This window comes from Cajanus cajan, chromosome 11, assembly GCF_000230855.2.
Source record: "Cajanus cajan strain Asha chromosome 11, NIPB_CcT2T_4, whole genome shotgun sequence".
Taxonomy (NCBI): domain Eukaryota; kingdom Viridiplantae; phylum Streptophyta; class Magnoliopsida; order Fabales; family Fabaceae; genus Cajanus; species Cajanus cajan.
In genome coordinates this window covers 40,672,922-40,688,111 of record NC_138527.1, presented here as the reverse complement: position 1 = coordinate 40,688,111, position 15,190 = coordinate 40,672,922, and the positions used below count along the sequence as shown (strand labels likewise).

The 15,190-nt window shown below is 33.4% G+C and overlaps 1 protein-coding gene across 1 annotated transcript; it reads right to left on the bottom strand.

Moving 5' to 3' along the window:
• Positions 1 to 847: 847 nt before the first annotated feature.
• On the bottom strand, positions 848 to 3,609 carry LOC109811189 (ADP-ribosylation factor-like protein 8a). Its single transcript, XM_020374854.3, has 7 exons — positions 3,330 to 3,609; positions 2,591 to 2,672; positions 2,458 to 2,490; positions 2,216 to 2,337; positions 1,486 to 1,647; positions 1,206 to 1,351; positions 848 to 1,113 (listed from the first exon to the last, which is right to left on the bottom strand). The coding sequence occupies exons 1-6, from the start codon at positions 3,365 to 3,367 to the stop codon at positions 1,234 to 1,236; spliced, it is 555 nt and encodes a 184-aa protein (XP_020230443.1). The 5' UTR covers positions 3,368 to 3,609; the 3' UTR covers positions 848 to 1,113; positions 1,206 to 1,233.
• Between the last annotated feature and the right edge of the window lie 11,581 nt (positions 3,610 to 15,190).

Genomic DNA, 15,190 nt, shown 5'->3' with positions numbered 1-15,190 from the left:
AGGTGTGTTTGGGTAAACATTTCCTTAAGCACTTTTAGGAAAGAAAATAATGAGATAAATTTTTTCATGCATAAGTTAATTTTAACATGAAAAAGTTTTGGTGTCAATTTTTTTTTTATGAAAATGTTTAATTGAATTTTTTATTATTTTTTTTTCTAGAAATATATGAAAACTACCCAAACCAGACTTCCTCTTCAATCAGGTATGGTTATGATGCGTAAAGTTAATACAAATATACTTTTGAGCTAAACAACATACATGGACGCGAGGTAGTCATTGCCATTTTGAAACCAGTCAAAATTTGACCAAAAACATATAAGAACAAAATAATCATTTTAAATAGGGAGATAGAAAAAAAAAATTGTCTACAGCATTTGCAAACACGAGTCATTTGCTTTTAAGATTCTGTCAGACTTTATCACTGTTACATCTCACGTCCATAATATTGGTAAGGTATTCAAATTAGAGTTATGAACAATACGTACGAATTTTGTGGGCAAGTACTTGCAGTGACCGAATTACATGTAAAATCGTACCACTTACATTTAACTGAAATCACCCAATTCATATCGTGAGGTATATCTTAATTCCACACGTCAAATTAAAAACTACTTTAATTTCATATTAAAAACGAAGTTCTACCACTTTTAAGCCATTTGTCATTGATGAAAATCTATTCTAATTTCAGACGCTAATTCATACATAAAAAATAATTTTAAAGAAATGAAATTAACAACATAAAGAAATTCTTTTAAATTTTAAATTCTATAATGTGAAAATTCATCTAAAACTCATTTGAACCTGATGCACAAAGATTAAAAATCTCCAACTTACTACCCCTTCGAGATAAAGAAATAAAAAAAAATAATGACAACACAGAAGATAGCTGACTTAGCAATGTTTGGAAGAATCATCGGAAAGAATCTAATATCCAATCTAATTTACAAAGATAAAAAGATCAATTCCTCCCGCAAGTGCAGTCCAGTGATTTTTTTTCAGTGATATAGATACTCCTATGACACAATATGATTTGCTAATAAAGTAACCCTTCACACGTATGTCATCCCGCTTAATTCCCCTATCGGACAAGAATGATATTATATTACAAAGCATCTGACAAAAGGGAAGAATAAAATCAATCAGCAACCGAGTTAGACATGCAAATGCCTCTAGTAAAATCCAGAAATTTGTCACCCATAAATTACATTAGAGTTCAAAGCAGAAAGTAGGTTCTCAGCTCTTTGATTTGGAATGCTTTACAAGCCAGTCAATAACAGAGTCAATGTTGGTCGAGTTTTTGCATGAGATCATAAAGCAGCAAACTTCCCTGTCAGTAATTGACTTCAGATCCCTGCACACCAGAATGCATTTTTCAGCACTAAATAAATGCAAAAGAATAGGGAATGGAAGGAGAAAATCTAATTCTTAAACAATTTAATTCTGTAGTTTTCTGCTGCCAGTCAGAATAAAAGTGATAAGTCTTACATTTGATCAGTCAACGCTTGTTTAGACAGAGCCCCTGGTTTGTCAATCTTGTTCCCCAACACCAACAAAGGGATGCCACTCAATGATGGTTTGCTCAGCAAATCATGAAGCTCGCTTTTTGATATGCTAAGGTTATCTGGATCGGCAGCATCAACAACATAACTGCAGAAGAAGACCGAATTATGAGAACTTACAACTCGTTGCCCAGTCATCTAAACAACAAGTGGTTTTGCACCACTGCCATTGATAAAAGAACTGTTTGGGTTCATGGAAGAAAAAATAATAAGTCAACTACTAGTTATAATCAAACTGAACTTACTCTGTGGGTAATGGAACTACTAAAAAGACAAATAAATAACTATGCTCCTTGATTAGCAAGAACAAACTTGGGGCTTTGGATAGACCTCAAATTGATCACTATGCAAGATTCTAATACATGTGGACAACATGAACATTGTACACACATAAGTTGATTACCAACACAATTCTACAAATATAAATTGAGTGCTAGCGACGCACTCTTATCAATGCACACTCTCTCCAATTTTATTAAAAACTACAAGATTCATAAATTTCAATCAATATTGCAAAGTGTTTTCCTAGCATTTCTCAAACACATTAATCAATAAAATCTGTATCAGAATATGCATGTAAAGTAAACTATACTCCTATGAGAAATGCATGAATGCATGCACACACGCAATCAGAAGATAAAAAGTTTGTTACATACACAATAGCAGAAACAGCACGACAGTAACGTTCCCACATGCTGCGGAACCTAGGTTGCCCTCCAAGATCCCATAACTTTATTGTAACATTCCCTTTTGTCACTTTCCTCATATTGAATCCCACCTGGAATAATAACAATAAATTGATCAGAATATTATTCCCTTGATAGATAGAGAAGTCCATAAAATCGAATAAACAAAGGAGCAAGCAATAATTAAAAAGCATTTGGTGAAGTGAACTTACAGTAGGAATCATGTCCTCACTATACCCACCAGTCTATAAACAACATTAAAGAAAACAATTGTCAGCGAAAAACAGCAAAGTATTAACTAAACAATTAAGTTACTAAGAAAACCAACATGATTATTGTACTTACAGCTACTACATTTACAAGGGAAGTCTTTCCAGCATTCTGAAGTCCTATCAGAGATAACTCCATTTCTTGCTTGAAGAAAAGGCTGCAATCAAATTTACAACATAGTAAGCCCATGCCTTAGTCTTGCAGAAAGTGATCCACAAAGTTCATATCATGCACAGACATAAACACATATATAATTCAATTCCCAAGCGTAACCTAAACCTGAAAAATTGTGTTATAAAAAGAGAAAGCATGTTCACTGCAATCAAAAACCTTTAAAAAATAAAATAAAATAGCTGTTTCACACGAAAACGAATTAGCGAGCGTTGTACAAGAAAAGATAATTGGGTGATTTCCTTTCATTAATTTTTTCACCAGCGATTTCCTACTCTGCTTCTTATTTCATTAATGCCAACAAAACCCTACTCAATTCCTAAAAAGAAAAAAATAAAAAAGGGTTAATACTAAACAGCATTCCTCTTCGAATCGAAAAGTCATTGGAAACAAAAAAAAAAAAAAAATCACGAATAGATAAATCTTTAGAAAATCGTGAAACATTAGTCACAAAATAGATAAATATTTGCCTCGAACAGCTTCAAAAATATTGCATATCAATGCACACGAAAACATTGGGCAACAAACAAATCCTCTTTCTAAACAATCAAAGGTTAAAAAACAAGTACATAGCAATAGCAGAACCTCTTACTTTAAAAAAAAAAAAAAAAAAGTAAAATTATTTTGGTTGAAGGAAGCTTACCTGCGAAGCCAATTGAGAAAAGCTTCCCACAGTCCCATTGTTTTGTGTTGATCAGAAAGAAAGAAATCAGATCTCGCTTCCACAAAGAGAGAGAAAGCTATCAATCTCTCTCTCACAATCACAACCCTTCTCTTCCTCCCTTCCCTCTCTTCCCACTCTTATATTTACGATTGCGATTCTCCTCAGATCCAACGCTTCTACATTTTCCGATCAATCACGTCCGTTGATTACGGAGAGTTTCATTGCGATGCCGAAACTCGCGATGCAGGAGATCACATCTCACTTCTGATCTTTATTTAGAGTTTAGACATACCTGTATCTGATCATCGCCCACGAATTCCTATCGCTGGACCATACCCAACTTCATTAGGAATACCTTAAGGCCTTTTCCCACCCTCGCTTGTGGCGCGTGCCCTACACCACCCACTCGAAAGTCGAAACTGCGACGTGTGCGTACGTGGAAGAGCGCGTGACATTGTGACAGCGAGTGAAGACGGCTCCGACAGCTAAATTATGAGTATCTTAACTTATCATAACTAATCAAAGGCAGATTGGAAGCGTGACAAATGTGAGCTGGCTACTGCTTCAATTTTCAAATATTATCTCTATATATCTTTAAATCTTTTATCAACAAATATTTATCTTTTTAATTTAATCTAAATTACCACTTTAGATGGTTAAAATCTTAACTAATTTTAATTCAATTTTTATAACTTTGAATTAACATATTTATATTAATATATAAAGACATACTTTTCTTATAATCAATCACCTTTTTATCTTTAAAAAAATTATAGATTATTACACGCTCAATTATTTTATAGAATTATATCAACATTCTTTATGATTTTTTTTACATGTAAAAACACTACAAAGAAGGTTTAAAACTAAGACTTTATAAAATTATTTAAGATCATGTATAATTTATGTGATATTTATTAAATAATAAAATAACTAATTATATAAAACATATTATTTATTCAAACTCATGGTAATGATAATGTGTATTAGGGTGACTGTATTGTTTATATTTTTCATATAAAAACATTAACAATACTCTTTATGACATTTACGTAAACTTCGTGTAATAATAAAATGAGATATAAAATAATGTGAAAATTTTATTTTAATAATATAATGTATAATATTGTTAATATATTTCAGGGTAATTATTTGATTATTATAGTTGAGGAAAACGAAAATAATACGTTGACGTGTGTGTGTCGTAGATATGGCAAAACGGGTAGGTGGTACCAGAGTTTCAAAGATAAGTAAGTGGTAATGCATAATTTGTCATTTTGCTAACATTACATTTACACGTAACTCAAAAAAACATTAAAATGCACAGCGACAAATTCCTTTATGACTACACATCCATACCATGTGTCACTTTACAAAATAAACACCATTAGTCCATTATCACACTTCTCTCTCTTTTCTACTAACCTTTCAAAAATATTGTTTCTATTAAATTTCATATATTTTTTTTTACTTTACCAAAAAAAATATATTATTTTAAAAAATTGAATTCCTGTGCATTAAAATTAAACATTTTATTAACTAATTTAATCTCTTAATTTATTTTTCTTAAATAATATGTGTCATTTCTAAATATTTTAAAATTATTTCTCGAATCAAATTTATATTTTACAACCCAAATTTTTCCTAAATACTTTTTAGTTAACTTGTATTTTTATATTTCACTTAAATATTGAAATACATATTAAATGTATGAAAAATTTTTTTTAAAAAAATCAACTTTTTAAAGAGATAATTTAAGGACTTCCAAGACAGAAGGGCTACTGTGTTGAACGAAGTACGACGTTGAGGGATTGACGACGATGGCGATGAGGAGTGCCCCTGATAATGATGACATTCACAATCGCAGTACCAAAAAGGTGAAAACAAAGGATGACTCTATTATCTTAGACGAGACCATGTCTGAGGTTGGGGCTGATGGCGAGCAGCAGGGGATTGAAAAAGCTAAGTCCAAATCCTATCTAGAAAGCCTTTTCTCAAATGGAGCCAAGGCTTTTACTGACTTTCATAGTCTAATGAAAGCGATGGAGGACCCGGAAGAAGCATGCTATAAAAGAAGATGAGGTCTTCGAAGGTGATTCTCTGGAGTTGGATCCATGCCCTACCATTCCGATTGCGTAGGAGGAATTCGAGGAATGGTGCAAACCATGGAAAAACTCCCTGGTAGTCCATGTTCTGGGCAAGCGTGTTGCTTTTCGGATGCTTGAAAACAAAATTCAACGGGAATGGGCTAAGGTTGGGGTGGTACGCATTGTTGATATGTCGCAGGATTTCTATCTAGTTCAATTTGCCGCTGAAGAAGACTATAAACATGCTTTGTTTGAAGGACCCTGGATGATAGCGGATCACTATATGGTGGTCCAAAGATGGCGACCGTTCTTCACACTTAATGAGAAGAAAGTGCGCAAGATTGCTGTTTGGATAAGGATTCCAGGGCTGCCAATTGAACTGTTTGATGATAAGTTTTTATGGAGGGTTGGAAGTAAGCTAGGCACAATGCTTAAAATTGATAAGCTTACCTCAATTCAGTCCAGGGGACGGTTTGCTAGAATTTGTGTGGAAGTTGATATTGCTAAAAAGCTGGTGGCACAATTCAATGTTCTTGGCCATATTCTCAAGCTTGAATATGAAGGTTTGCATGCAATTTGCTTTGGTTGCGGGAAGTACGAACACAAGCAAAGCCAATGCACCATGCAAGGGGTGGACGGTCCAGGAGATGCGATGCATATTGAAACAACGAGGGAGATGGATGGGGGCGAGGCCAACCCTAATGATGACGTGTGCCCTAATCCAGTTTTGGAGCCAAATAATGGGCATGTTGATGAGTCATATGGACCATATGGTCCCTGGATGATTGTTAAGAAGGGTCGGAAAAAGAATCATATGGTAGCTGCTAACCATCGTTTGGTTAATCATGATAAGGAGGACGTTACGTTGAACAAGAGGGCTGACGTGGATAGATCAAGCTTTAGCCACACAAATCTCGAGAAGAAGCTGGTTCCTAAAGGCTTGGAGAATGTGAATCCTGAGGAGGCCAAAAGACCACAGAAACAGAAGGAGATAATTACGCAAAAGATCCGTAACGTAGAAGGTGGGCGTAATACTCAAAGTAACACTCGAAAGGGTGAGGCGGTAGGATCAAACACTCCAAAGAATGCTACACCACGTGTACTCAATCCGAAAGGAAAATTGATGCAGCCTATTAAGGCTCACATGGTGAGCGATCAGAATGTCACTATACGACAAAACAAGGTTGACCAAGACAAGAACTCCCTGCAAGTATTGCAACTGCAGAAACAAGCTGCCATAAGTACAGGCACCATGCCAAATGTGAGTATTGCTGCAACCCATCTTATGCTTCCGGATGAAGACATGAGAGCCTTTGCAGTTGCCCTCCGCAACCATTTTCAACATGATAAAGAACCAAATCTGGAGCCAGCTGGAGCAAGCCAGACGTGTGATAATAGTAGAGATGCGTCGCATAGGCCAGATGAGAACAGGGTTATTTCACCCACTCTATCCAATATTAAACAATGAATGTCCTTAGTTGGAATTGTAGAGGTGCTGGCGGGAAAGGGTTTGTGCCTATGATCAACGATATGATTCGTGAGTTAAATATTGGGCTGTTATGCCTAATGGAGACGCAAGTAGCTAAGGTTCAGGGAGAGCGTATTGTCCAACGTATTCAGCTTGATAATTCTTTCATTGTTGAGGGGCATGGTCGAGCTGGTGGTATTTGGATCCTTTGGGACTCCAAGAGATGGAATATAGAAGTGTTGGTCTAGTCGGATCAATTTGTTCACGTGTTAGTTAAAAACAATAATAATCATTGGTTTATTACCTTTGTATATGCCAGCCCTCACTCTCAATTTCGTGTTGGGCTCTGGCGTGATATCTCTCGACTTGAAGCAATTGTGGATGGACCTTGGGCCTTGATGGGTGATTTCAATGCCACTTTGCGTGATCATGAAAGACAGGGAGGGTCAGCTTCTGCAAACAGGCGTGGTGATAATGCATTTCGTGATTGTTTCTCCAAGTGTAGTTTGCTCGATATTGGGTTTCAAGGATCTCCTTTCACTTAGAAGCGGGGTGCGCTGCGTGAAAGGTTGGACAGATGTTTGGCTTCTTACGATTGGCGACTGGCTTTCCTTGAAACAAATCTCATTCATCTTAGTCCTCTCAAGTCAGATCACTGTCCAATTCTGTTAGAATTCGATTGCAGTAGACCTGTTAGGAGAGAGAGACGCCCTTTTCGGTTTCAAGCAGCGTGGCTCACACATGCGGGCCTTAAGGATGTGGTAAGGTCTCAATGGGCGCAAGGTATGGGTATGGATTGGAACTCTAGGATTGTGCACCTTACGCAGTCTCTCCAGGATTGGAATCGTAATGTGTTTGGCAATATCTTCTATGAAAATAGGAGATTGTTAAGAAGGTTAAATGGTATTGCTCGTAAGTTAATACATGAAGTGAATCCATTTCTAGAAGATCTACAATGCAGACTATGGCAGGATTATGAGACCATCTTGACACGTGAAGAATTGCTTTGGTTTCAGAAATCACGGTGTAAGTGGATTAAATACGGTGATAAGAACACTAAATTATTTCATGGAACGACTATCGCCCGACGCAGGAGAAACAACGTGACTATGCTTCAAAACGAGGATGGAGTTTGGGTGACTAATAAAGAGGAGTTGGAACACATGGTTACAAAGTATTATAAAGAGCTTTTCACTGAATCTGGAGATTGTGCTCCATTTAGCTTATCTGGTAGCTTTCCCCTGGTGGATGAGCAATCTTGTCAAAATCTGGGTGATCCAATTGATGATGGTGAAATTCTACAGGCTATGCGTAGAATGGATGGTTATAAAGCACCAGGGAGTGATGGGTTGCAGGCTATATTTTATCAGACACAATGGGATGTTGTGGGAGCATCGGTCTACAACCTAATACATGGATTTGAATCAAATCCAGCATCTATTGCTTGCGTGAATGATACGCTTATCACTTTGATCCCTAAAGTGGAAAATGTTGAAATGCTAAAGCACATGCGCCCATAAGCTTGTGTAATGTTTCTTATAAGATTCTTTCTAAGATTTTGGCCACAAGATTGCGTAATGTAATGGGAAAGCTGGTTGGTCCTAATCAATGTAGCTTTGTTCCAAATCGACAGAGTAAGGATAATATTATTGTGCTCCAAGAGGTGATTCACTCTATGCGGAAGAAGTCTGGGAGGAAAGGATGGATGATCATCAAGATAGACCTTGAGAAGGCTTATGATCGGTTAAATTGGAGCTTTGTCAAAGATACTCTTCAGGACATTGGCTTTCCAGAAAAATTTATATCTCTTATCTGGTCATGCATTTCGTCCTCCAAGATGCGTGCGTTATGGAATGGGGAAGCATTGGATGAATTTATGCCATCAAGAGGAGTGAGACAAGGTGATCCAATCTCACCTTATATATTTGTTCTTTGCATGGAAAGACTATTCCATTTGATTGAGATAGCAGTGGATCATCAACTTTGGAAGCCTGTTCGTGTCTCTAGGGGAGGACCTGAGATTGCTCATTTGGCCTTTGCTGATGATTTGTTATTGTTTGCTGAAGCATCTGTGGATCAAGTGGAGATTATTCAAACATGCCTCGATCTATTCTGCTCTAGTTCTGGTCAAAAGGTTAGTCAAGAGAAAACCCGAATTCACTTTTCAAAAAATGTTTCATGGAGAGTTCGAGAAGAAATCAGCAACAAGTTTGGGTTTCTTAGAACCGATAACTTGGGGAAATACTTAGGTGTGCCTATCCATCATAGAAGAGTTAACAATGTCTTGTTTAAGGGTGTTGTGGAGAAGGTTAAACAAAGGCTTAGTAGCTGGAAAGCCAAAACCTTATCTTTCGCAGGAAGAGTCACATTAACTCAGTCAGTACTGTCAGCCCTTCCCTCGTACCTCATGCAATCTGTTTATTTACCTCGACAATTGTGTGATGAGTTGGATAAACAATACAGACGGTTCCTTTGGGATGACAAAGAAAATAAGCATCGAGTGCATGCAGTATCTTGGGAAGTTATTAGCAAACCTCGATTAGAAGGAGGTCTGAATATAAGGAGTACACGACATATGAATTCACTGTTTATGATGAAGAATTGTTGGGAGTTTATTACACAGCCAAATAAGCTCCGGGTCAAAGTCTTGAAGGCAAAATACAAGTGTGGAACAGAGAGGATTCCAAGATTGACAGCTATGAAGAGTGCGTCCAATGTGTGGAGAGGAATGTGCTCGGTATGGCCCATGGTGAGTCAAAACTTAATATGGCGTCTTGGAGATGGCACTCATGTGAGGTTTTGGCTGGATCATTGGGTACCCAATATACCATGTCTAGCTGACATTACAACAGAACCTATTCCACTAGTAGAGAAGTATAAAGTTGTAGCTGACTATATTAATGACCAGGGTGATTGGAGGATGCAAGATATTGAACATATTCTTCCAACGGAGGTTTGTTCTATTATTGAAAGCTTAGTGCCTCCATCTTTAGGAGAGGATGTTGATGCAGTGGCTTGGGTTGGATCTTCAACAGGAGAATTTAATATGAGAAGTGCTTATAGCATGCTTCGAGGTAATGGAGGCAGTCATACGCACCAGGTTTATCGTGATATAACTCGCTGGCAGGCTCCGGAGAGATTACGCATGTTCCTATGGCGTGTTGCACATGACAGTTTAGTCACAAACTCGTTCAGACTGTATAGAGGGATAACGGAGAGTGCGACGTGCCCCCTATGTCATGCAGGTTTGGAAACTGTCATGCATATTCTTCGTGACTGCCATATGGTTATCAGAGTATGGAATGTGCTTCTACAAGGCCACATGATCCTTGAGTTTTTTTGAGATGCTTCAACGTGTGATTGGATCTCAGCAAACCTATCTTATGGCTATCATTCAGATCCAAACTGGGGGATATTATTTGCTGTAGCTATAGATGCATTTTGGTATTGGAGGAATAAAGTAGTATTTGGCAAAATAGAGGGAGATATATCCCAGTTAGTTTTTCAGATTAAAGGAATAACTAATGAGATTTTCCGTGCAGAGTTTGGTGGAAGGCCACGTGGAATATCTGATGCTCCAACTCAACAAAGTACAATTCGGTGGCACCCTTCACCAAGGGATTCGTGCAAACTTAACTGTGATGGAGCGGTTAGCAATGGTATTGCTTCATGTGGTGGAGTTGCAAGGGATCACAATGGAAAGTTTATAATGGCTTTTTCGTGCAACTTGGGGAAATGTTCGGTGGTTCGAGCGGAGCTTTGGGCTATCTTTTATGGGATCAAATTGTTGCGAGAAAGAAGTTGGGATGGAGCCATCTGGGTTGAGACTGATTCTGCCGTGGCAGTAAAGTTTTTAAATCAAGGATGCATTCGTACTCACGATAGTTACTCTTTGGTGAATAAAATAGTCCCTATTGTGGGTGATGACCATGAGGTGTCTTGTTCCCATATATTTCGAGAAGCAAATCAAGTTGCGGATCTCTTAGCCAAACATGGCCATAGTTTGCAGAATAGAATTGTTATTTTCTCGGATCCTCCTCCTTGGATCCATTTTGCTTTGCTTGCTGATTTATCAGCTGTTTCATTTTTTAGAGGTTTTTAGTTTGAGTTTTTAACCCCGTCCATGTACCAAAAAAAAAAAATACTTTAATGATATCACAAATGTTATTTAATATTTTCAAAGTGCTGATTAAAGGAATAAAATAAAGATTGTTAAAATATTTATCATATAACATATATGAAAATTTAATTAATACTTACTTTTAAATCATTAAAAATATTTTTATAAATTAATTTTAACTTATAAAATAAAAAAATATTTTATTTTATTTTTATAAATTTATCCAAACAAATCTTTAAATAAGTTAGATTGGTTTATAGGACCAATGAGTTCCCACCTAATAAATTCAATCCAACCGAATCTAAATATATATTAGTAATAATTATTTTAATTGTTTTTGTCATCTATGAATGAGTAAAACGTAAACTAGTCCACATCCATGATTAGCAATTTCTCATGGAATTTTGCAACCCTACATGTATTCAACCGTTGAAGTGTTTCGAATGTCTATCCTGCAAAAAAGTTTGCTGGATGAATATGTAATTCTAATAATTGATTATTTTACGATCACTCCTCAATCTTCAGATTGATTTCTATTAATTTTTTTTAACTCTATTGCTATATTATTTATTTCCACCGCATTGAAATAATGGTTATAATGTAAATTAATTCACCTCAAAAATATTTTTAGCAATTTTTTTTAACAATAATGTTTTTATGTATTTTTCTCGATTGGAATATTTTCAGAAAATATTATAATTTTTTTATCTAATTCAATTTATATTTCTATAATTATTTCTAAATTAAATTTTACATTTTAAAATAAACTACCAATAGATAAAATAATTTAGCATCATTATATAAATTATTTATAGTAAATTTAGAATAAATTTTATTTATTTATGTAAATTATAAATATAATATAATTTATATATTTAAATATAATATTTATTTATATAATTTATCGCAAATATGAGTTTTATATAATAAATATTTAAGCTATCCTGGTAAGATACTTTTTTATCATTTGGAAAAATACTTTATATGTACATTTTGAAATAAAATTTTTTTGGCTAAAATCTTGCTCATGTGTAGTTTAATTTTCATAAGAAAGACATTTGTTTTTCATCTAACATCAACTGTTGAATAACATTTGTGCATCAAGTGTTATAAAAAAATAAAAAAAATAAATAAATAATACACTTTTGCTAACGGAAACTCAACTAAACAAATCAATCAGTCACGTAACTACACAAAAAGCTATGACCCTGACACTGTAAGTAAAAAAGGTAGACGAACATATTTACATTGTGAAGATATTTATACCTCTTTTTTCATAAGTGTGATTTTCAGATTCATTACAAGAGTTGCTAATTAAGACCAAAAAAAAAAATTTAGATAGGTATGGGAAATGCTTTTGGTGATAAAAATATTTTCAAATTCTTGAGAACTATACATAATGACAATTAGAAATCAACTTCAAAGGAAACTTCCTATAGAAAAAAGAGGGGAAATCCAATCATAATATATAAACGTTAAATTAAAGGATAACTCGAGACTGAAACGCAAATAAGCTACTGTCCTGAGCATTGACTTCAAATGATTTTAATTCAACTGATTGTGAAGAGTGTGTAAGTTGTGTTGAAAAGTCTATAATCTCGAAATTGATTTAATTCAAATGATTTCAATGAATGAAAACAAATTTTTAACATCAACCTAAAAGCCAAAACATTTGCCCACCAAACCTAATTAGAAAAGGGAGCAAAGATATGATAAATTGTAGAGGTGTTTAAATTGTTAAACTAAACTAAACTAGAAGAAAACTAAACTAAACTATAATAAATAGTTCACTAAACTAAATTGAACTAAAATAAATATTAACTAAACTAAATTAAATTATTATCTAAATTAGTGCACTATAATTCTAAGAATTTGAAATAAATTATAATATCAATTAAATTAAATTATTATTAATTATAAATTAAATTATTATTAATTATAATAATTTTCTATTTACGTGAGATTGTTTTCATTTTTTGTTAATTATAGGCGTGCAGAAAAAAAAACTTCAAATGTAGGTGGAAAATTGAATTGATGTTTTTTTATTTCGGTAAAAATTACCATAACAATAAAAGTGTTCAAACTTCAAATCTAAAATCGGATACTTCCATGAGTGTTAGATATTATTTAACCCACAGAAATTACGTGTCATGTAAGTATAAATTAATTATTATTTATCAAGATTAAAATATTATACAAATCATGTTTATGAAAAATAAATAAATATTATATATAATACTCTAACTCTCACTATCAAGTCAATATAATAATTCAATTGAGTTGTGGTTTAACGCGTAATAACAAATTTTTACGTGTAAAAAAAAATTATGCATAAATCTTTAAATGTAACGTTCAGGACAGTGAAATACTATTTTGCTAATTTTTCTCTAGAAGTCAAAAAAGAGCATTAACAACGCCCTTAATTTTGTTGATCCTTTAAAAAAATAACTATCTTAAATGAAAATATTTTTCAACAAGAACATTTATTTTTCTCAAAGGAAGTGTTCTGGTAATTTTTCTTAACTTTTTCCCTTTTTTAATAAATCACTTTAATTTTATTTTAAATTAAAATTTAATATTGTTTAAAATTATCAATAATTAAAAACAACTTTATATCACAATATACATTATTTATTATAAATTTAAAAATATAATTTATATAGTAAAAATATTTATTTATGACAAATTTCAATTACAATAATTTATATAGGCAAAAAATATTTATTTATTATAAGTTATATATATATAATTATCTTCTACAAAAATATTTTTAAGGACTACTATTTAATTAAAGTGTTTTTAGTTATTTTTCTTTTAGAATAGTGTGTCTTGATATTTTTTCATATAGCTTATAATTCATCATTATTGTTTTTATTTCTAAATTAAATTTCAATTTTTTAAAAGAATTAATCAATAGTTAAACAAAACTATCATAAAATAAATATTTAACACAGATATAAAACGTAATTTACATAATAAAATATTTACATATTACAAATCTTAATAATAATATAATTTTCATATTGAAAATATTTATTTATTTTAAATTTTAATTATACTGAATAAAAACTTATGGTATGCACTGCAAATAGCCACATATTAAATATGAGTTTTTATAAAATAGTTAAAAACTGAGTGTTAGTAATGTTCTCTTTAAAAGTCCGAACGACGAATCTCCAACTCTCCGTGAATGTGTTTCAGACTTTCAGTGTTTAGTGAACTGAACTATTAATTTTAATAGTTTAGCTTTATAAGCTACACTAAAAATAATAGTTTGGTTTAAACTATTAAAAAATAATTTAGTTTATTTTAATTTAGTTTAATTATTTAAAAAGTTTAGTTTTAAATAGTTTTGTGGACATCCCTAATAAATTGGGTGATTCAGCCAAAGAAATAGCCATGAGCTAAAATGGATCAAAAACTTGTTAATTACATTTTGAGAAACAAATTCTATAGAGAAATCTCTTCAACCTTCAGCTATTGAAAAGTGCAATCAAAGTTTCATATAAAAGAATCATGTTTATAAAATACACACAATTTTCATATGGAAAATCATGTTTATATAATATACACATGTTTCATTGCTATCAGATTTTGACAGATTACTAGAAATAAAATTATGAAAGTTTAAATAAAAATAAATCGTGCCAAGATCAACTTATATGTGGGATACTCCTTGATGCAGTCCAACATCATCCTTGGCTAGTTGTTGGACGCAAGGAATTCAAATCAAATGGTCCCAACAAAGATTGGGAGCAAACAAAGTTGCACCCTCAACCACGGATGGGGAAAGTGCGTGGATTTTTCTAGCACAATAATTTGAGTCCTTTCAATCATACCAATGTCATTCCACATATTGAAACCAGCATCAACATAGAGTTTGAGTATGAGAAAAAATATAGGCTATATGGCTCTGGATCCAATGCGTAGTTGAACATGGGTCAACTTGGGGTCCATAAATGAAGTGAACAAGTCTTGGGCCTTACTCATTTACCGAAAGGATAGGCCCATCTATATATGGTTTTGCTGTGCAGGGACTTTATTCAATATACGAATATATTTTTCATCCACGATCTTAACATTGACATGCATATCATATGGACCATAAAAAACACACATGACACATGTATGTGCAAATAAATAAATAAAAAATCATATATAGACT

What these genes read in the sequence shown, in the direction of transcription:
- LOC109811189 (XM_020374854.3), bottom strand. Translation starts at nt 3,367, where the DNA reads ATGGGACTGTGGGAAGCTTTTCTCAATTGGCTTCGCAG. An exon ending in GTGAGGACATGATTCCTACT is followed by an intron (nt 2,338 to 2,457) that starts GTAAGTTCACTT and finishes TTATTATTCCAG; the next exon opens with GTGGGATTCAATATGAGGAA. An exon ending in CGTGCTGTTTCTGCTATTGT is followed by an intron (nt 1,648 to 2,215) that starts GTATGTAACAAA and finishes CTTCTTCTGCAG; the next exon opens with TTATGTTGTTGATGCTGCCG.